The sequence below is a fragment of the Lytechinus variegatus genome, chromosome 7 (genome assembly GCF_018143015.1).
Source record: "Lytechinus variegatus isolate NC3 chromosome 7, Lvar_3.0, whole genome shotgun sequence".
In the NCBI taxonomy this organism is placed as follows: domain Eukaryota; kingdom Metazoa; phylum Echinodermata; class Echinoidea; order Temnopleuroida; family Toxopneustidae; genus Lytechinus; species Lytechinus variegatus.
Genome location: NC_054746.1, coordinates 11,937,321 through 11,961,696, shown reverse-complemented (window position 1 = coordinate 11,961,696; position 24,376 = coordinate 11,937,321). Strand labels below are relative to the sequence as shown.

Below are 24,376 nucleotides of genomic sequence, written 5' to 3'. Positions count from 1 at the left end.
TTCCCACTTTGTCTCGTCATCATTGACCAACTCTCCTTAATATTGTCCATCTCTGTTTCCATTTTCAGATCAAGCTTGGTGGACTTGCAGGGCTTCTTTTAAGATGGCGGGCCAGTGTGTACAAACTCCTGTGGCGAGAGATGATAGTATTCATTTTATTCTACACCATAGTCAGTCTTATCTACCGCTTCGCGTTCGAAGGATCCAGTATAGTCAAGGAGAACTTCGAAAAGCTGGCCATTTACGCTTACGATTATACCAAAGTGTTCCCTATAAGTTTCGTCCTGGGTTTCTATGTTACCGTTGTCTTTGATAGGTAAGTGAGAAATGTAACATTTGCTTTATAAACTGTTGTCTTTCCTAAATTAATTATGATGAAAATCCGCTTTTATATTGCTCTTAATACTTTGGAATGACGTCCCAAGCGTTTAGCAGATCCCGGCCATCGGATCCTGGCATGCCCGAACCCAATATATATATTTTATCCACTCCCTGGTGAGCATTCCAACAAGGCTTCCAAGACTCAATGCGAGGCATACTTAGTAGGCTTTCGCATCTTACCGGGTACCTATTTAACACCTGGGTGGAGAGTGGCAAAGTGTGGATAAACACCTTGACAAAGGATACTCGGCCGCAGTGGGATTCGTTAACACGACTCTTTGATTACGAATCGAGTGTAGACAGTAAGAACCGCTACACCATGACGCTTTCTCAGTATATTGTATCAATAATTGCATGTTCGTAGACCATTCATAATTTTGATATCTCCAAGCGATAAAATTCCGGAAAATCCCTCCCATGTGTTATTTTTTGTTCCATACGACATTTTCTTTGGGGCGTCGGAATGAGGTTTATTCAATCAAAGGCTTCACCCACTTATCTGTATTCTCTAATATTGGCTACATCCCATGAGTAACTCGTTAACATGGCGCAATGTGATAATCCTTTTGCATAAAATGGCAAGGGTATGAGTTTGAATCCCTGAATGGGCAAGAAATTAATTTGAACATGTCCTCCTTTTTATTTAAATTGAGGCGAATGTTTATCTCTGGCTACAAGTCCACGACTTGAAGACTTCAAAACGCCTAACTGTAGTACGGAAATAACAATGAGAGAATAATTGATAGACAAGTTCTCCTCCCGTGTTCGTCTCATCTCCTTGTTTTAAAATTCTTATTTTGAAGTGGATATTCTTAAAAAGGAATCTTTGAAAATAAATGCATTATTTGATATAATAATAATAATTCAATACTTACATAGCGCCTATAATTTCTCTAAGCGCTTTACATCACAAAACCTACTTAACTTAATAAACTAAACTCACTTATCAACTTAACTACCTTACATATCTAAAATACCAACTTAACTACGGGCATACTAACTGTAAAAAAATCATCATACTATTTACGGAAGAGATATGTCTTAAGTGCTACTTTAAAGAGGAAGTGAGTTCCAGAGTGTAGAACCACAACTGAAAAGGTCTAGTCTGTCGCCATGGGTGTGGGAGGTTTCCTTGGGAACAACTAAAAGGTTCTTGTTGGATGACCGAAGTATACACCTTCTTAATATGCTCATGTTGTCCTTGGTTTTTCTTTTGAGTTGTTAATTATTTCACGATGCAAAATGTTTGGATGATGACCATGATGCCGTGAGGCACAATCCGTCTTCCAGTGGTATTTTGGTACCCATTGAAATGACATTTACACTAACTCTTTATTTATACGAATTTCAATAGATCTGTCCGTACACCCCCATTCCTTCTGCCCTTTACCTACTTTCATGTTGTTCCTATATCATAAAGAAATTCCTGTAGTTCTAACTGCCTCAAGAACAATACGGATAGCAGTATGTCAACCAGTTAAAACTGTGTCAACCGTCAAGTACAGCTGCATTATCAGGGCATGATCACACTCGCCTACACAAAAACCTTCCTCGCTGTGCCCTACATTTTGTTTGTTGCTAGTAGAAGGAAATAAGTTTAATATTCAATAGCGAATCGTTTTACATTGCATAGATACTAGAATATTTCAAATATACGCTGGAGTCTCCGATTAATACGACCACGAAGGCCATGTTTAAGTGAGTGGACATTACGTTGTGCACTATGCATCTGTGTTTTTTTTCGTATTTTATTCTCGGGGTTCTTGATGTGGTCTTTGACGAAATTTTAGTTGGGTTTTTACGTCTTTTTGTCGAACCTTGCTACTGCAGCTGTTCTTATGTGAACATGAATTATATCAGCGCAGAACCATATGTTTATTTAGGTGTAAGATGAAACGTCTGACATTTAGGATAATTGTGAAAAAATGTTCTCTCGTTATTTTTAGCACAATAAACAGATGGTACAGTGGTTGTAATCGTTTGAAGTCCACCCTTCTACCCTCTTGAATGAGCCTCCATAAATAATAAGAACCGTGAACCGGGTTATAAAATATTTCTATAAAATCTTTAATTTCGTAAGATTTTCTTCCTCCTTTGTTGGTTTGTATTTTTTTCTTGGGGTGGGGAGGGTCCTCTCATGAGTAACTTCTTAACGCTGGGGCCAATAAAGGACCAATTGATAGCTATGTCAATAAGTTTGCCAAATGTTTTTTAACTACAATTAGGCCTATCAATTTTCAGATTCGCTGAATAATAGGATAATATTAAAAAAGATCCCAAATTATCACTTAGTTTCTATATGGATCCTTTATTATGTTTCGGACTATTTTGACTGGCCAGAGAATAATTTTCGTCGGTTTTTTTAAGGTTTGAAATCTGTGCTTGCTCGTTGGCATGTCTTTTGAGAGACATGTTTATAACTGTTGGTTCTAGTTTAAGTAAAAATATTTTATTCCCTCCATAAGTTTTAAAATTGGATGAACACCTGCTACATTTAAACGAGGAATGTATTCTTGAATATCCTGGCCATTGGAGAATTAATTGTAGGAAATGTTCTCTTATTTGATGAATAATACAAGATAGAGCTAAAAATAAACAATAGGACACCAAAAGCGATTCCCATACGTTTCGTGTAATCCCACACCGTGTGTTTATTGCATGTCAGTATGGCAGTTAATTCCATATCACCTTCACGACACCAAACCTCGCAACACACACCAGTTCGTATGCGTTACATTATCACCTTCTTCCAACTGCTTTCGGGCAAATTCTCCTCCGCAACAACACGCTAGACCCGGAACTCAACTCTAAACTTTTAAGTGAAGTAATTCCGTGCCGTCAGTAGATGTAGCCATCACGCTTCGCATGGAGAGGGGGACTCCGTGATGGACTGGGGTATTTACATTTCACATTCTGTCGAACAGCAGGAGAAGCTTTCAGACGACCGCTCGATCTGACCTCTCAACGTGGAGTAGAAGGAATTGAACAACCGCTTCACTTGTCGTCTGTACGTCATCCTAAGATGTCTGATGTCATAATGGAGACCCAGAACTTTGCAATATGCGACTGTGCATAAATTTCGACAGCAAAAAGTCAGTTAATGGGACTACGTGTATGCCACATGCCTTATATTGGTCTCAGTGTAAAAATCTACGGGGATTGGATTAACCCCCTCCCCCGGGCTGCCAAGTAAAAAAAAAAGTAATCACCTCCATATAGGAGCCAACACCTAATTACCTTCACTTTATGGTGAACTTTTTTTTGCTTGTCAAATTTCTGTCAGACCCCTTCCTTAGAAAAAGCTAGATCTGCTCCTTGATCTATTATGGGGCCCGTAACATAAGCTTAGCAATCATTGTAGAATGATTTCTTATGATTGACTGCATTGACTACAATGTACAATTATTCGTGATAATCCATCGTACAATGTTAATCGCGAACATTTTGCTTTACAGGATCCTGATGATGTCCGATGCTACTGTCAAATCAACAAAATCGATTCTCGACCGATCAAATCTTTACGTTGTTTCGAATGACTTACTATCGTTCGGTATGGAGATGGTTTCGTTGGTGTGACTGAGTATTGGGTAGAAACAGTAGAAATACGATTTTCAGCAATACTGTGTTTAACTTCGTCATCTTGTCGTTGTTTGGTCACGCCACCAATAATTGTCAACACTGCTTGGCATATGTTGACCAAAATGATATACATCGGGGTCAAATACCTTTGACAGGCATCACTTGAAAAATAAGCAAAGATATAAACAACCATTTCAGTTATAACTGAATCCAAATATATGTCAATGTTTATGTATATGTATATGGAAATGATGAAGGCCAAATGATGATGAAGGCCAAATGAATATTATGAACAACACTAATTTATAGTCAGATATTGTGAATCTACCTACATGCGCTTTGTAGGCGTTTTACAGAATGTAACAATGTTTTCTCTCAAATTGCTGTATCCGTTCCATTCGTATGATTTGTTAACTCCCTTGTTGTCTACAATGATATTTGGTGGACGTGTAGATGATAAAATCGTCAAGGAATTGTTTTCAATTATATATTTAATTTTGATTGCAAGTGATACCATCGCTCTTCGTAACACCTAAAACCTGACCTCAAACTGCATGTCCTCACTCTACCCCTGGTGTGTGGATGTGTGTGTATATGCGTTCCATTGACCTTTTCGTCAAGTATGCACGACTTTACGCGCGACTGGAACAAAAATTCCTTTAAACACTAACCCTGTTTCTTATGAAAAATCTTCATTAACATTACGAGAGCAATTATCAAAGGAGCAAATAATTGGGCACCTTTGTATCGTATTTTAAAAGTATAGGCCTATATATTATTCATAATTTTTGTCTTAAACTTCCAGATGGTGGATGCAGTTCAAATCAATACCATGGCCCGACCGGGTGGTGTATAACGTCTCCGCCCACGTACTTGGGAACGACGAAGAAGGGAGGATAATAAGGAGAACATTAGCCCGTTACGTCAACCTTGCAGCTATACTTGTATACAGGTCCGGTAGCAAGCGGGTTAAGAAAAGGTTCCCAACTCTTGCTCACCTTGTGGAGGCAGGTATGGCGGCATGTATAGAAAGAAAGGTACACTCTTGAAAACGATTGGTCAAAGTAACCATCTGTTCGTTTATATGTGTCCGGTCGACCGATGAAAAGGTAAATAAATTCTGGTGGACAATAATAAATCAATTGTTTTTTTTGACAAGTTTTGTCGGTCCGACACATATTCATTAACACTTTGGTTAGTTTTACCAATCATTTCAGAGTGTACAAAAAGCTAGGAGGAATAAGGGTCAAGTCTGGGATTGAGGCTGGTGTTGAAATCCCAAATACATTTTATGACCTCAGTTGGCAGCCTGATTTACGACTTTCACGTCAGTATCAACACCAATTTGAAACAATCCATTTTTGTCTCACCTGCATAGCAGAGTGAGACTATAGGCGCCGCTTTTCTGGTGGCGGCGGCGTCAACATCAAATCTTAACCTGAGGTTAAGTTTTTGAAATGACATCATAACTTAGAAAGTATATAAACCTAGTTCATGAAACTTGGCCATAAGGTTAATCAAGTATTACTAAACATCCTATTAGAGTTTCATTTCACATGACCAAGGTCAAAGGTCATTTAGGGTCAATGAACTTAGACCATGTTGGAGGAATCAACATCAAAATCTTAATCTGAGGTTAAGTTTTTTAAATGTCATCATAACTTAGAAAATATATAGACATAGTTCATGAAACTTGGACATAAGGTTAATCAAGTATCACTGAACATCCTGCATGAGTTTCACGTCACATGACCAAGGTCAAAGGTCATTTAGGGTCAATGAACTTTGGCCGAATCGGGGGTATCTGTTGAATTACCATCATAACTTTGAAAGTTTATTGGTCTAGTTCGTTAAACTTGGACATTAGAGTAATCAAGTATCACTGAACATTCTGTGCGCATTTCAGGTCACATGACCAAGGTCAAAGGTCAATGAACTTTGGCCGAATTGGGTGTATCTGTTGAATTACCATCATAACTTTGAAAGTTTATGGATCTGATTCATGAAACTTGTACATAAGAGTAATCAAGTACCACTGAACATCCTGTGCGAGTTTCAGGTCACATGATCAAGGTCAAAGGTCATGTAAGGTCAATGAACTTTGGCCATGTTGGGTTTTTTTTGTTGAATAACCATCATATCTCTGTAAGTTTATTGGTCTAGTTCATAAAAAGTGGACATAAGAGTAACCATGTATCACTGAACATCCTGTGCGAGTTAGAGTAGTTTTCAAAGTCAGCACTGCTGCTATATTGAACTGCGTGATGCAGGTGAGACGGCCAGAGGCATTCCACTTGTTACTGTAGACTTGACAGTTGTAGAATTGAGTATAAAACAGTTTAGGAATGTCAGATAGAGTAATGAAGATGGCAATGTTATAAATTCTAGTGAAAGTTAGCACTCTTTCCCTTTTGAACACATTTTTTTCTTCTTTAAGAGCACAAAACTTGTACTAATAAAAACTCAAATGATTATGTGAAATCCGGGAAGATAAGACGTATCTATGATGAAAAGCATTGAGTCATAGTTCTCTCAAAACCATATAGGAAGAATTCGTTTTGAAACACCATCACTAATGTCTGTCTCCGAACTACTTCTGGGCACAAGTTGCTATGTCAGAGGGTAAAAACTTTGTTTGATATACATGTGTAAAACCCAATTAAGAAATAAATTACTATAAAAGCAGCACCTAAACCGAATCCACATTTTATAATGAAATTCAATCACACCGGTTGCCGAGCATGTCGTAGGCATTATGGAGACTTTTCATACAGCAAACATAGGTTAATAGCTTAATAATTTTCTTTCATTCAAGGTCCGATCAAAAATGCACTATGTTGCAATCTACTACTGATATCAAGCCCTCGTTTAGATTAATAACCCCACCCTCTACTCTTAAACAAAATGATTATACGGCATAATTATAATATAGTGTAAAGGAACTCTCTTTGACACATCCAACATTATGTTGTATTTAAAGATATTTTCATGATATTCGTCATACACTTAACTTACGATCTACTGCTGATATCAAGCCCATGAGCTTCCCATTTTGATTATTACCTTTCTCTGACGCAATCATAGTAAATTAGAATGTTCGAGTACTTGTAATTTATAAATAAAGTTTTCTTTTAAGTCAGACAAAGTCATATACAAGGCTTTGCATTAAATCCGATAAGCATACACACAAAATAAAATACAATCTACTGCTGATATGAAGTTAGTGAATTGACTCCCATTTTCCCCCTCCTCTATTTCAAGGGAAAAATACTCATACTTAAAATACAACGTTTGCTTTTATTCCTAATTTTTTACCCTCAAGCCTACTCATATAGTTTTCTTATTGAATAAAGTCCATAATACCCAACAAGTACCGATGCGCTTTGAAAAGGGCCTTGAAAGGTTGGGGCAACAGAAGATAGATTTCGCTAATTCACAATTGACATGCCAACGTTTTGTTCTGCCAGATTCGGCATAATGCAGACATCACGATAACGACAATCCCACACTCTGAATTTCAAAGATTTAAGATAAATCTAGATCGGCTGTGAACAGTGTCCAACCGAATATTGGATTTAAATTTTAATCTTAAGGATTAGAATTTAAATCTTCAAAGAATTCACAGATCTGGATGAATTTTAAATCCTTGGAATTTAGAGTGATCAGATAGTCGTCTTGCAAACCTTTTACAGCAAGAATCTCACCTACGGTAGATTGGCAATGGAGCAGTTAAAAGCAATTTCTCTGCCAAAGGGAATGTGAAATTTATCAAGTCAGGATATGCGTCTGTGTATCATAAATTACATCTTACGTGCGCCAGAGGGTGCCTTCCAAGGGAAGTCCTCTCATACATGCACATTCTGATGATTACGTTCACCCTCTCGTGGAACGAAGAAGACCTCTTTGTGGCGTGTGTTTTATTGGTATTCAACATGCATTTCAATGGATGAGCTGTATTCATGTGCAATGATAGAAACAGCAACTTTCGATATGTTGTTCTAGATTAAATATGCTATATAAAAATGATCACATTGCTCAACATTAAATTTTTTCCTTGTAAAATTGTTTGTCATTTTATCCTTAAGTATCGCGGATTTATTGTACAAATGTTTACCTCTGATGGATACAGTATATTTTACTATTGCCCGAATAAAAGAGCAGTCATTCACCGTTTTATATACCGATTATTTTCAGCTAGGCAATAGCTTTTACTATTGCCCTTTTAAAATCATGCCAAACAGTAAAGTACACATGTAATTGTCAGATACACTTAACACAGCTGCTTGAATGGCATGTAATACGAGTATATCCCAGTGAATCCCGACGTCCGTAAATGTAACAAACGCGATTCGTTTGAATGAAAACTACATATATACTGTACTTCAACGAAATTAGAATGATTGATCATTTTGGAAGATGGATCTTTATCTGAATGGTCAGCTTCATATCCGTAATAAGCCATTCATAATTGCCATGGGGGATATTGTACAAGTTGATGGATACGTTTCTACCATACACTAAAATAATTTTAAACATGGCTGGGTTCCACTGTTGTTTTAGCCATATTTGACCATTTTTTAGTCAGATTCTACTAGAACGAGGTCATTTATGGGTACAGAATTAAAGGAAATGGCACCAGACGTATCCGTAATTGTACCCAGTTGACTTTGGTGGGCTGTTATTCACAATCATATTCATCTTTAAATACTGTCGTTGTTTTTTGTTACTTTTCTTTAGGTTTAATGACTGATGATGAGAAGGATATATTTAAGAACCTGGGGACAGAGAATCCTAAATACTGGGTACCTTGTGCCTGGTTTGTCAATCTATGCAGAATGTGTCGCAAACAAGCCCGTATTATCAGTGACCCGGCCATGAAAACGGTCATAGATGTAAGTATGAACAGTTTTGTTTCGGGTATCCATGAATGGGTTTGTGCTAGCCCAATTGTTGGTGGTGGTGTTCGAGGTGGTAGTGGTATAGTAGATGGGTATAGTAGGTATAATGCTGCTGCTGGTGGTAATGTTGGTAGTAGTGGCGGCGGCGGTATGGATGTTTTAGTCCTTAATTAGCTCCCTGTGAAGTATAAAAATTACCAAAGCATGTCAGGAAGCTAAACTCTTTGGCACTTCTGATATCTATAAATCACCTTATTAGCATACACCTTAAGATGCTAGAAGGCTTTCCGTATATTGTGTAAACTATATTAACCATTGCTGTATATAGGCTAAGTGCAATTGGCTTAATGGAGTTAGTCACTATTTCTTCACATTACGTTCTTACCTCTTTACCGCTTCAGCCTCACAGGTGAAACCGGTGTCAGACCGATATAATCTCTAACGTTATTAGCAATGTCAAACCATTGGTCGGATTATCGGATAGGAGTCGTTTCTGTTCGTGGTGTGCCTATAGCCACGTAGCATCACGTGATTATAAGGAGTAACGAACAATCCCAGTATTTAGGAATAAGTCGCAAGTTGGATGATGAATCAATCCGTCTATTTACCCAAGCACTTTAATGGACCTTACTAATGACAAAGATCGATCGAATGCCCAACCTTTCAAAGTCAAACCAGCGATACACTCGGGTCATTCTGACCAAACGAATCGTCCCTAGTTGAAGAAGTCACTCATCGTTCGTAATTGCCGCCAATCATAACAAGCCAAAAGAGCCTTTCCCTCTTCCAAGATGTTCTCCATTTCCGTATGAGATGCATGGTCGAAAAAATAACCAGTGACCTTTATGTTCTTATTACTGAATGACCTTGCAATCCACTGAGATGTGTCCGTAGTTACTGACCAATAAGCCTATAGTTTCTGTCATATGCATATTATCTTAACCCATTTTCTTTTCTTTTACCTACACCCTAGTTTATCTCATGTTTATCTTCTTCCCTTTTCTTCGTTTTCTCTCTCTGCAGTGACATGACCTGCTCTCATGTTTTAATTCTATGATATTTCATAGCCGTATAAAATAATATCATAATATTTCAAGGTTGGGATGGGATCAAGGACACGGCGTGAATACGCCCAAAAGAATTTCCCAATCATCAGTGAAAAAATAGAAAGGATTTACCAGGGGTAATTTCTTTCTGGTTAATAAACGTTCCTGTATGTAGTAATCCTCCCTCATGTATAGTGACGCATTGGAACATGTGGTTTTTTTTAAATGTTAACATAGTTCTCCGTCTTCTCGGCTTATTTTATCTTCTCCTTATTCTCCTGAAAAATACTTATATCCTCCTTTTCACATTTCCATTCGTATTACATGCCATTATCTTAATTCTATATTACCGTACTTACAAGAAGTCAAGGCTGCAACAGGTCAATCCATCTTTTATGTTTATACAAAGAAACTTAATTCAAACCAAACGAGAATGCCAAAAATAGATACAACGTTATAAGAAGACATATTTTCCTGATAGCAACATAGTATATAAGAGCATGCAAACCTTTCTTCGTCTGTCGTGCCTTTAAGAGTGGACATCGGCATTTTATTCTCCAGAGATTTCTGATGGAAAGGATCCATTCGGATCGGAATGGCCTTACCAGTTGCATGGTATACAAGAAAGCTTATATGGTTTAAGATAAAATTACACGCTCAAAAGAATAAAATGGGAAAATGGACATTGGTGTTGTTATTTTCAATGTCACCATTTGCAGTTAGTCATGATTATAAACGCGTGAACAATAAATTTTCGATCCCATTTTTCATGTAAATAGCAGTTACAGTCAATGAATAAACTGTACGTCTATGAGGAAATGTGTAAAAAGAATTTAGAATCGAATATCGTAGATCTTAGTTGGATTTAGGAGCGGGCACTAAAATTAATTTTAAAAACGTAAATTGGGAAAAAAGGTTAAAGGATTGGTCACAATGAAGATAAAACTGTATCTAAAGGAGAATACTTGAAGGTGTAACTCCCCTATTTATTGAATGAAAAGCGTTAGCTTTAGGTTGCATCCCCCCTCCGTAACAGAAAAAGAGAAAACTTGGCACCACCCCTGCTAATTATATCTCACTATGTTATACATGTACAGAGTCCGTGTATTTTTTTTTAACCGTTTATTAACACAGTACTTGTCGCCACAGGCTTGATAGATCTGATTTCAAGTTTATACGGTATATAATTATACACAGTGCTCATGTCATAATTACGATTTTTTTCAGCACAGCTCCATACATTGACAAAAAAAAATAAAGTTCATGCTACGGTAAATGACAGGAAATTCTAGATCATAAATCATGCCAGGCTGTCATCATGATGCAAAAAGCAAAAAATGAACGACTACATAAACAATCCAAGAAAGACCAAAGTTCACGTCTTGGCTAAACTGAGTTAAATATGGGATATTGTTGCTTATACATATGCCCATATTTTGTTTAATTCATATCCTTCACTTCGAACTGGAAATACTGCAGGAATGAATGAAAAACTGACAAAAAACATCATTGAATTAACAAAATAAATCGTTTCATTTCCTTCAATCACTTGAATTGAACCTTTCTGGACTTGGGTCATTCTTATATCCATATACTCAAATCGTTAAATGTATGAAACGTTCACCTGGAGGGCTGGTAGTTGAAAAGAGGTAATTTCCGGCCTCGATTGGAGCTCCTTGACAATGAGAAACGAATATGAAGACCGAAGTAATACACTGAGACGCGGTGACTTAAATAATGATAGGTAGGTTATTGAAACACAACTTTACTATGTCCATATTTAGAATTATGATGTTAGAGGATTAGATTTAAAAAAAACATTGATTTCGCTTATTTACTTCGCTTTCCTTTGTTATTCCATGCCTGAAACATTTATTTTTTATTTTGATATTATATGCTTACGTACAAAACAGGTCAATCAGAAATGTCGGATTTTATATTTCTGAGAGCTTAAAGATTATTTTATAAATTTGTCCCCCTCTCTCTCTCTCTAACACAGCATTCACCCACACAACCGCATACACTCCATCTCTCCCTCTCCCCCTTTCCCCTCATACTGTCATTGATCCAACGTGGGCAGAGAATGGCCGATGGAAATCACCGTGGCCGTGCAAATGAGATTCCCTTTTTGGTAATCTCATTTCCCGAAATCCAACCCGGTGCTTTTTTGTCTCACTTTGAGCGCCATTTCCCTCCGTAGCCCCTCTCTTCGGGACTCGTTTCTGTACCGAGATGGCTCACGTTCCTTTCCCCTCATCAAACCCAGGAGCGGCACTGCAAGGGGTGGGGGCGGGAGGGGCGACGCCCCCATTATTTTTCAAGTAGTGGAGAAGAGGGGGGGGGGGAGAAAACAAGCAAATGAGGGGTAAAGGGGAAAAGTTAGACTAAACAAGTATATGTCGTGCAACTATATAATCCCTGTGATGCAATTGAGAAAAACATGACGTTATTTAGGTCGTCGTACACCCCCACCTATTTGATACCCTGATGGGCCCATGTTGAAATCACTCTGGACTATATATTTATTTTTTCTCCCAGTCTTCTTGTCGCTGTATCTTAACAGGTTTCAGTTTTATCTGCTTGTTGCCTGTTTCCTGCATTTTATTGTTGTTGCTAAGGATTACTTGGATGCTAAAGTTCCTCACTGTATTAAAATTTAAAAAATCCTCGCTTTTTAAATTATTTTTTGGGGCGATATATCACCGAACGTATGGATAGCAATATAGATGGGATATGAACAAGATTGGTGTAAGGAATGGCAAATCCACTGAAAGAAATAAAAAAGCAACTATATCAAAATGCTTTGAAACATATTTTCAGTATTCGTTTATTAACTTTTCATCATTAAATTTGTTTATTTATTTTAGTCACAAAAGTATTTTTTAAAACAAAGTTTATGTGAAAATGAATAGCCATCAAAAAAGACAAATTGAAAAAAAAATGATGCAATTTTTTTAGGTGACATGAGCAAAATGCACAGATATTTCCCCTAAGTTATGACACCTCTATGTACCCTATCCTCAGCAACCCAAGAGCACCTAAAGCAAGAGTTTCCTATCGCATCTGTAATTGGTTCGATTTGGCTCAGATATCGACAACTGAGATGCAATTAGGAGAAGGGCGATGCTCACCATTTAGAAAACATGAAATAGATTGGAGTGTTTCCATCAGGGGCTCGTCCGGGGTCAACATGGGCACATTTTATCCTCTTTCTCCGCCACTATTTCCCCGGAGGCGCCCCTCCCACGCGGGAATCATTTTAAGATTTGTGTTGATGCTTGCAGAAGGTTTCACACTGATAAACACCCCCCCCCCCCCCGAAATATTCAATGAATCGATAAAAATTGTTGCGTTTATTTGTAACTTATTTATTTTGAGGAGATATAATCTCAGGTGTAACGGTTGGCACGTGCTCCTCTCCCCCAAAAGGAAAAATAAATAAGTAAATAGATAAATGACTAAATAGATAATAAATAAATAAATAGAAAGATAGATAAAAATAGAAAATAAATGACTAAAATTTCAAATTAATAAAAATTGAATAAAATATCAGTAGGCATAAAAAGAGGGAAGGAAATAGATAGGAGATTTGCTAATGAACCTGTATCTTTTCTGCAATTATTGATACTTTTAATCTTTTATTTGTTTATTTTGTGCTGAACCAGTTCACGTAAGTTGCGTCGAAACTATTATAGCTGCCATTAATTCTGGTTCTTCCTGCAAAGCGCAGCTTACCAGTATCCCCTCTCTCATTACATGTAAATTGGGGATGAATTGACCAAATACGTGTTAAAAAATCAGTAAAAGGAATCTTCATTCCCTTTTGAAAGATGATAGAGTTTATAATAATTTCACGCTCCTTGACACTGTTCTTAAAGCGTATAGATATGCATGCGAAACTGCTCCAAACGTCCTTGTTGTCAGAGGCTTTCTAAGCTATCGCACGTCTTGATTTATTGCCCGTTCTCTTGTAAGTCTTTTTGACGCTTTGAAATATGAATCTGTATCCTATTTGTATTCATTTGATTAGACGTTGATGGGGGTGGAAGGGAAGTAGGGCACGTCCAAATTGGAAAATGACAAAACGGTGGAATTGAGGTAACGGGGATGGTCTTGAATAAAAGGAGAGGAGAAAATGGGAAGAGGGAACGAGAGAGGGTGAGATTGAAGGGGGGGGGAGAAAAATAGTATAGTGAAGGAGAAGGTCGATTTAGAAATGCAAGCAATGAGAAAGGGAAATCAAACCACTGTACCACACCAAGATATGAAGCAGCAGGGGTCTTCCTACGAGGCTGATTTTGTGGTGGCGTCACGACGCGTCGTGGTCTGGTGGTTATGACTCTCGTCTTCTCAATCTGAGGGACGTGGGTTCGACTCCAAGCCATGACGTGTTTCCTTCCGTTTAAACTTAAGAATACACTGTTAGAAAATTTATCCTTGAAATAAAAGAAGTTCCTGCAGCAGAGTCTCGAGAACACCTGTAATCTTAACAGATTGTGTAATCTTACAGGAAATTGGTATTTGGTGTATGGCATCTTACAAATTTCCTTGAATAAAACAGTCTTTTCACCTTTTTAAACAGACAGAAAAATCATGTTTTATGAATTTACAGAATGATTCTGTATTTGCTTTCTGCAAAATCTTCTTTTATTTCTCTGTAAAATCACGGGTTTTTTAACAGTGTAGGCTCAGCCGAAAGTTTTCAATTGACGCGGACAAACATCTTGATGAAAGAAAATACATTATGAGAAAATCTGCCTCGTGGATTTTCCGGCTATCGACATGTTAATGGTGATTATGTTAATTATAGTTTTAGATAATATCTTTTTCGTAAAAAAAGTAATAAAAGTCAATGAGTCAATGCATATTAGCCAATCAGAATCAGTTTCCTATATTTATTTTTCCCCTCATGACTAAAGATAATTTGGATAATGATTTTAAATGAGGTCTATGTATTGACTTATTGGTTTGTATTATCCATCGTTTCTCAAGTCAATCCATGGATTTTTTTTCAGATGTCTTTTTCAACATATTCGGTGAAAAGGCATATGTATTCTCGTTATGTATGAATATGCCATTTTCGTATACCAGTCGATACAAATTAGTCACACTACCTCGGCACTTAGGGTTCATCCTTGAAATTGAAACACGTCATGATCGTGCCGGCTCCAACCAGATGACTTATTCATTGACTTACTTGACACATTTCATTGATGAAACGAACCAAATCCCCCAAGAGTATTCCATTCCCATCGGTGCCTCATCAAAAAAGAAAAAAAAGATAATGTTTAGAACATTATTGGCCATGAGCCCCTGGATGCGATCCTGGATGATGATAATGTTCATCTGAGAAACATGGATGTGACTCAGACGTGATTCATCATGTTCTTTTCAGAAGTTCTCCCCAACATTTCTCTAAAACACCTTTGAATTCATTATGCTATAGTCACACCAAATAAACTGACTCCAAACCGACCGATGATTTTTTTTACATTTTTTTTTTAAATCATATTTATTTCTTCCTCGTATCACATGTAAAAAATAAATATAACATGACATCATTAAAACACAATTGTTACAAGTTTTACGCATAAACCTTTTAATTTTGGTTAGAAAAGGAATATATATGGATTCCAAATTAAACTTAGAATCAATCTGCTCACATTTCTTTAACAGCTTATAATCACGAAGGGATAAATACAGAACAGAATCCGGGTACAACAGCAAAAATCTGAATTACGGAAATACACTTATAATCTGTATATAAAACTCAAGTTAAGATTCTCCATACTCTTCAATCAAACTGATTAATGAGTAAGTTATATTAATAATAAAAAAACATACACACGATTTAAAACCAGACCATTAGCTACACTTAACCCCCCCCCCCTACCCCCATAAACGACAAATAAAGAATAATAATAATGGTAATAAAGAAAAAAAATATGCCAAATGATATATCGTAAGAGCTTTGATCCGTCTGGGGTCCATTCCCTTGGTGTGAATGTATATTGTAGCATGGGTTTCTTATACAGCAACAGTCACACCAACGAGACCGACCGATGATAAGCCATTCGATATATCTTAATCGCTTATGTCGATCTGGGGTTGGATTCCACGGTGTGGCTGTCGCGTGATCGCATTTGGCGAGGTGCCGTGGCCGAGTGGTCTAAGGCGTCCGACAACATTATGAAAGTCTGGGGTTCGATTCACGACATGGTCTTTGTTCAAGTTATTTTTTTATCTACACCGCTCTTTTATCTTGCATCAAGTAAATGAAAGAGCTTTATGCATTATTGATACCAACGCATGCACGTGTTAAAAAAAATATCGTTCAATGTCAACTAAAATCATTTTTACTTGCGTTTATCTCCTTTTGCAGGAGCTGAACAACTTCCAAAATAAATGTTTTGAGCTCTATGGCTACGATTGGATTGTAGTCCCACTAGTTTATACTCAGGTAAGAAGGTGAAATGTCCTTTTCAACAACGTCTTCCATCTGAAATGTATCCATGGTTCAAATTCATCCATCTGTTCTAATTGGAAAAGAATTATTTGATTTAAACTGGGTCTGTGCCATTAAGACTTACATATGAGGCAACTGTGCCATTATTTTGACTACCATGGGAACCTTGATTGTGATTGGCTGCTGAGCCCTGCCTGTTACCATGGTAGTTACTATATAAACAAATAGTAATAAAACAGACCACGAAGTATCGGTGATATCTTCATAATTATACATTTATAGCAAGAATGGGTAGGAATTTTCTTCTCTTCCTTTGACACTTATGGTATTTTGAACGTTTTCGCCACCTTTTTAAACCAATATGATAAGCAACAGATCTCTTCGTATCCACTTTAATCAACTTCTTGTTTTTTCTCTGCATGAATAACAAGGGTGTTTTGTATATCTTATATAAGTTATAAACATCATTTGAATTTATTATATCTCTCTAAGCCCACAAAAAGTTATAATGGAAACGAAGTTATTAACAAAACGAACAAATCATTATACAATCCACCTAGATTAAAAAAAACAATGAAAAGAAGCTTCAGATGATTTTAAAAAGAAAAAAATCTCCCCTCTCCGTATATAATCTTCTCCTCAAAACGTAGGTTAAAACACACGTCTCTAAAGATTTATATCTTGTACGATAAAACGTTAATGTAAAAATATAATAAGTTCTATTCACCTAACCACGAATCTTTTGTACATGATATAAAAATAGTTTTTATTACATGCTTTGATATTCTATAACTTAAAATATATTGACTTAATGGATGTTAAGCATTGTAGATACCTAGTTTCATAAACACATTTCACACTTAGAATACTCTAATATCTCGTTATACAAAGAGACTTACTCAATAATGAAAAATTGTTAACTATGAGGCGTATAAACAAAGACTATTATCTAATGGTGCGATGGACATCATGCTGTTTTTGCGGTGTGTTTGACGTCATTTATTACATTTGCAAAAAGGATATTCTGCCAAGAAAAACAATTTTATTTTAATTCAGTGTACATGTACATAGAATTTTTGGTATTTTGTTTTTAAAAATATATTTTGCGACTGCAAAAATAACAAACAATATCGAGATAAAATCTTCCATTCAAATTTTTGTTGCATACAGAAAGTTATCTATTTTTGCAAGTTGGTCCTCATTATCAAGAGAAATAAATTGCAGTTTAGAAGAATATTATCCCCGACGGACTATTTTGATATAAGATCAATTACCATAGTATCATTGTCATTATCATGATTGTGATACATCACCATGGAAACTACACGAGTCCTAGAAATGAATATGGAAAACATATTATCAATATATATTCTCTATCATTATCTACTCTTCTTTTTGAAATCGTCTATTATGATAAATTTCCCTCGAATTTAATGAAAATGTACTGTAGTCATTTTTTACTTTCATAAGCCAATATACGAACGTGGTGCATGCATTCAGCAATTTACATTAATAACAGAAATCACACATGCAGGTTGTTGTTAAAACGCCATTATCCTAAACCAAATTACTAGATGGTCGACAAAATATTAAAGGAATAAGTGGAGTCCCTCTCTCATAATTAGAAATAATATGGTGACTAAGAAATATTAGGGTTCAGTATATAAATTCCAAAATACGTGTGTAAACTATTATACGTTATAGATATCAGTGTGGTGAAAACAACATCCATTTGTCGATGTGATTATAAGATACAACCCTTTTCTTATGTATTTTGTTTATACACAGGTTGTTACCATAGCAACATATAGTTACTTCCTCGCCTGTCTGTTTGGTCGTCAGTATTTAGATCCTAAGATGGGTTATGACGGTCATACCATAGATGTTTATGTACCCGGGTTCACCGTCTTAGAATTTGTCTTCTACGTTGGATGGTTAAAGGTGAGTATTGTTGGCTTGTTCCATTCCATCGGGTCGGGTAGGGTCGTCGTGAACACCGACTTTCCGTGAAACTGCCCCGATGATTCCCTAAAGATCAAATCTTACATTCGGTAGATATAACACCTTCATCTACAAAAATAATGTTTGGTCTATAAATGTTGTGCATTATTATAATCATTAACATCATTTTTGTCATTTTGTCATTATTATTATTATTATTATTATTGCTGTTGTTATTGTTATTAGTAATATTATTACTACTTCTATTACTATTATTATTATCAATTATCATTATTGTTATTATTATTTTTAATTATTATTGGTTGTAGTAGTAGTATCTTATCATATCTCTACTCCGTGCAGGTTGCAGAAAACCTCATGAACCCTTTCGGCGAAGATGATGATGATTTCGACATGAACTGGATTGTTGATAGAAATATTGAGGTAAGATTGAAATCGTATCAGTTCTTCTTTTTCTTTATTTATTCATCAAAAGAGGATTCAATCAGAAATCACAAATTCTATCTACTTTGTAAAATTAAACATATCAATAACGAAATGTGAGTCTTTTTATGTTTTAAGTCGTCCTGACTCACACATGCCTCGATTTATCTTCACTCATTCGCAAACCAGTCTTTATCGATAGGCCTGTATGCTGTTATGTTCATATTGTACTACAAGATTTGCTGCTTCATTTAATAGAACACTACAACGAACAAGCATATATACTTACTTTGGCGTTAAGGCTTGAAGTGTTTGCTTCATATAAATATATATATCCAATCACTCCTTCCATGCGTAAATATTGTTGTAACATCACTCAAATTCGGATTGAAAATTTATTTCTGTCTCGTAATGTTTATTCAATCCTAACTGATGGTCATCATCATCGGAGCGAGCAGGATATAAAGTGACAAGCAAGTCCATTTCTATAATCATTATGATGGCATTACACAAGTACACGATATGATGTGATGTGATTTATGAGACAGACAGGAAAGGAATATTGAGGACCGCGTCATTGCAGATTTACTATCTTTATGTGATGACGAAATAATAAAATATCATAGCAGTCATGTCCAATTAATTTTAATAGGCGAAAATTGGAAATATAATTTTATCTTGTTAAAATAAATCTCCTACACACGTACAATGGTTTTTTTTATTGTATTTGATATGATTTTTCATTTTATTTGATTAATTTACCAACAAAATTCACATGTTTGCATGTTAATGAAATACATGCAAGAAAAAATATGAAATTTAAAAGTACCAACCAACCGAGCCAACACACCGGTCTTGCCGCCAAAGTAACATTTTATGCAGTGTAGTTGTATTATAGGCCCCCTTAAATTATAACACACTTATTCACTATACTCGTTACATTCTGTCAATAATTTTGGTATACCAAGTAGCAAACCAGATTCCTTCCTCTCAAAGACATTTATTTGCTCTATACAATAAACTTATAGGCTAATTCTTCCTCTGTTTTATTATATATGTATATATATATATATATATATATATACATATTAAGACTATTCATTTATTACACAGTAAATTAGTGTCAACATACGGTGTTTGACAGTTCGATCCCCTTTTACACCCTCCGTTTTGGTAAGCAAAAGAATGCATATGGCGACATTCATAACGTGTTTCACTGAATCAAAACATGACATAAAAATAATTATTTCTGTTATTTAGCTCCATCCAAGTCATGCATACATGGAATGGACGTAAAAAAAACAAAAAAAAATGGATTTTAATTATGTTTAGGTCACGTACTCTTTAACTGCATGCACTCTCGTCAACGTTACGTATCACGACGTCATTGGTAATGAATAGGTTTATACCCCAGTAATGCGGGAAAATCCTTCGCAGATTTTGGCGGTGCGGTCGTTGTGATGAGTTCGCAGCGCCTGTATGGTAATTTAGGAGGCAAAGCTATATCTCTTGTACATGAAGAGATGGCAGGCTTTCTTACGGCTATCCCAGATGTGGTTTATTAGCTTGGGAGGGGGATTTGGGAAGGATTGTCGCCTTCTCGATGTAAGAACACTCAAGCTTCAAGGTTACCAAACAGTGCATTCCTCTAAGATGAGACCTAATGCAATAAGGTCTATGGAAAAACAACAACCCAAGTGAGATTATGTCTGTTGTCGTTCACACAGACAAAAAAAGTGTTTGCTAGTAAAGAATGGTGTTAGGTGTGAACAAAATCTGTTAATTTTTTTTTAAGTGATACTCATGATTATTTGCAAATTTATGACTCAAAACGATAAACACAGTGGTAATTAGAAAACAAATAGTAAACAATATTGCGATTGACAAAGATTTTGTTTTCCTTGTTTAACCCCCCCCCCAAAAAAAAAAAAAAAAACTGTCATGCTAAAGCATGATAAGTTAACGTCATGAGCGTGAAGTAGCATTGATGTATTCTTTCGTGGATGCAATCTACGACTGTTATTCTAAGGAGCGTATTCGAATATGAACAAATCTTTATAAAAACATACACATGTACAATCATGCCAGGACGCCTCTTGAATATCTCTGAGTATGTAAGATCTAATGATATTCATATTTCTTTTTATAAGTTTGAATTTCATTTTCAATATTTTCCCTCCGTTTACAGACAAGTTTCATGGTTGTTGACGAGCTTTACGAGGTGAGCCTTCCTATAGTTCGAGATCGTCACTTCTCAACACGGCATCCCGATATACCTTATACAAATGCTGCAGTAAAGAAGAAAGGGAAGCCATGGTTAGGTTCAGCTAGTAAAGTAAAGTGAGTATATACAATAATTCCCAAAAGAGAATTGTCTCTCGATGAGGAAAAAATGTCAGCCAGAAAAACTGTGTATAGCAATATTGTCATATCAGGTTTTTTTTTTTTTTTTTTTTTTTTGGGGGGGGGGGATTTTTCCCGCTGTAGGTCTAGCAATTAATGTTTTGCCACAGTAAAAACATCATACCGTTGGCATTGTTAGGTCTTTTGTAGAAATTCCATTTAGAAAACGGAGATCTGTTTTTCTTCCTTTTTTAATGTTCTATGATTCTTTTTATTTCACTTTTTGAGATTTGCCTGACTGGAATAGTTTATACATATCACAGTCTTATAATTATTACTTATTTCTTCATAGTCAAATTTGACTCGGAATGATGCCAGCTTGGGGTCAACTTTATACCCAGTCAAGTGACTCAGTTTATAATTTAAAGTGACTAGAAATATGGCAGCTGAAAATCACTTCATTCCAAGTCAATTTTGTTCGAGTCAAAGTGACTCCTTTGCGAGTTACTTGCCTCTGAACATGGTTGACTCCAGTTCCGAGTCAAATTTGACTCTTTGGAAATACGAGTGTATATTATTAGAAATCTACGATATCGGTATTGTTGCTCACTATAACTGATTTGCCAGTGATAATCGTTTGCATCAACAAAAAATGATGCCTGGGGAGATTTTCATGAAAAGACCTGTCGACCGTTTTATCCGAGAAGTCAATTTTGATCTAACAGTTACAATAGTAACAGTGTTCTAAACCAATAATGATCAAAGAAAGTCGTCAGATCCGACAACTTGTCGGACAAAAATTTCTATGAAACGCTACCCAGAAATAATGTGTAAGACTAATTGGTGGTTATTTCATATCTTCCTTAGATTATCACGTCAAGAGATGGCGTTTACCAATATGCCAAACAAGGTCTTTACTGAGGATGACGAGTGCATCACCAGTCGTCTCTCGTCCAAGAAGCGAGGAGAAACAACTGGCAAGGGCGGCGGGACTAATAACGGAAGTTTGAGCAAAGTGAGCAAAAGCGGCGGTGGAAACAACCACGCGTCTTCGAGCAACAGCCATGGCTTGGAAGAAAAACGAAGTAGAAGTAGCAGTAGAAACGAAGGCTCCACTCCAAGAGTGGTACACAGGACAATGAGTCAGGAGGACTCGCAGTATGACCACTATGCATCCATTCCCAACACACCACAAATACCTCAAGCCGACTATGAATCCGTCACCCGACGGGGGCAGTCATCGGCGACGCGCGGCAGTAACCATGGCAACAAGTACACTAGCGAACCGGAAGTACATCGCAGACTCAGTAAATCAACGGAGGAGCGAAAGCGATTGGCGAGTGACCGACAGCACCCCTCGAGACATCATAGAAACACTCAGTCTCTTGAAAGAGAAGGGAACTATAGCTCGGGACATGAAAGGGCTGGTAGTAGTGCTGGCAGCGGTAGCGGCGGCGGCGGCGGTAAAAACAGTGGTGGCGACAGGGGTAAAGGTAGTGGTACAGGAAATGGTGGCAGCGGTGGGAATTACCACCGATCCAGTAGTCAAGATAGAGGAGGCAACTATCATGCAACACATGAACGGAATAGTAACTACCACAATGGGTATCATTATGATGATTACCAAGGCAACGGGAGTAATGAAGGTCGTCAAGTACCGGACGACGTCAAGGAATGTCGTGATCGAGATGCCGACGGCGTGATCGACGCGAGAGATGTCGACATCAATGCTCTCAACGAGTCCATCATTTGACAACGTGTGCGTCGCGTGACTAGGGACTATATTCTGATTTAATATTACATACAAGTGTGTGAGGAAAGAAAGAAGGCAGCTCTCAAAAGAAGTATAAACGATTTCTGGAAGATCATCATTCATTTGAGGACACACAAAATGGGGAAAAAGGGTATGATGTAAAAAATTCTTCCTGGTATCAAAATTAAAAAGCACGAAGCGATAAAATATATACATGTATACTCTGCAGGCTTGATATACACAATATTCAAATATTGCAAACTCTATATACTCAATAACTGTTTATCGTCATCCCTTGGTCGTGATCGTTTTATCATTACAAGATGAACGTCAAAATGTTTCGATTTATTATGAATAATTTCGGCTATAATTCAACCACTTGTTCCATTTTTGTGCAGGTCTGACTCGATCTTTCATGTCAAAATGTACATTTTCTTCCATTTTTTTTCTTACGAAATTTTTATGAAAAACAGCACCGCGAAACAAAAATCGTTATTTGCCTGCATTTGGACGGGATCGCAAACGAGAAGGGAAATTTGCCCTACATTGGGCGCTAGTGAACGTAGAGGGCGTTAACACAGCCACTTAGAAATTCGAAGTGATGAAAAGATGGTATCACTTAAAATGAGTATAGCCAGAAGAAAGAAGTATTGACAAGGAGATATCAGACTAGTTATGCGATGTGCACATTGTTCAATCGAATTGATATTTTATAGAATTGATTTGCATTATTATTATTTTTGTCTTGATGTATACGGTGCAAAATGATTTAAGGTGCGATGATATGATTTTAACTTTGCCATTGTTTGTCTAGACCTAGCAATTTGAAGTATCTCATTAAGTTTGATGTTATTTATCACGTGTTAGTATTCATTGCGTTGATGACACTCGTACATTTTTATTATAATTGATTTCGAATTGCAACGATCTTTCTCGTGTTGTCATTCAATGTGATAATACACCATTCTTGACCGTCCAGCGCTGATAGGCCTATATTTATTTTCGAAAAAATATACCTGGTAACAATACATATATTCGAATCCCTCCCATTGAAATAAATACATGCATGCTAAAGCAAGAAATGTAGTGAAGAAATATTTGGGAGGATAAAAAATCGTCAAACCTAATTGTGGCAACGTAAGTAGTATAGTACAAACAGTTATTAAAATTATGTATATACAACAATAACGGGTACTGGTGTACACTGCGTAAATTATTGTGAAAAAAAATCTAGTACAAAATGCTAAAACTTTGGAATAGTTTATGGAGCAATGGCTTGTGATGTGAATTTTCAATAATTTTTTATCAATATTTCATTGATAAAATGCCTGTATGGGATAATAATATCGATAATAGAACATAATATTCCAAACTGGCAGTCAGCTTTACAGATATATCTTTGTACAAAATCTATTCAAATTAAATTCCATAAAGTATTCAATATATTGATATATATGCAATCCAACATTTACTCGTTTAAAAACGTCATTTAGAACCCTTCCTAATTTTCTCAGAAAATGCACGG

The 24,376-nt window shown here is 36.4% G+C and overlaps 1 protein-coding gene across 1 annotated transcript; it reads left to right on the top strand.

The window, feature by feature from the left end:
- Positions 1 to 70: 70 nt before the first annotated feature.
- On the top strand, positions 71 to 24,141 carry LOC121418455 (bestrophin-2-like). Its single transcript, XM_041612342.1, has 8 exons — positions 71 to 316; positions 4,766 to 4,971; positions 8,698 to 8,852; positions 16,287 to 16,364; positions 18,159 to 18,311; positions 18,675 to 18,755; positions 20,944 to 21,095; positions 21,966 to 24,141. The coding sequence occupies exons 1-8, from the start codon at positions 141 to 143 to the stop codon at positions 22,849 to 22,851; spliced, it is 1,887 nt and encodes a 628-aa protein (XP_041468276.1). The 5' UTR covers positions 71 to 140; the 3' UTR covers positions 22,852 to 24,141.
- The last annotated feature ends 235 nt before the right edge of the window (positions 24,142 to 24,376 follow it).

Excerpts from the sequence above, each read along its gene's own strand:
- LOC121418455 (XM_041612342.1), top strand. The coding sequence starts at position 141 with ATGATAGTATTCATTTTATTCTACACCATAGTCAGTCTTATCTACCGC. Across the intron at positions 4,972-8,697 it reads TGCTCACCTTGTGGAGGCAG|GTTTAATGACTGATGATGAG; the intron begins GTATGGCGGCAT and ends ACTTTTCTTTAG. Across the intron at positions 16,365-18,158 it reads TCCCACTAGTTTATACTCAG|GTTGTTACCATAGCAACATA; the intron begins GTAAGAAGGTGA and ends GTTTATACACAG.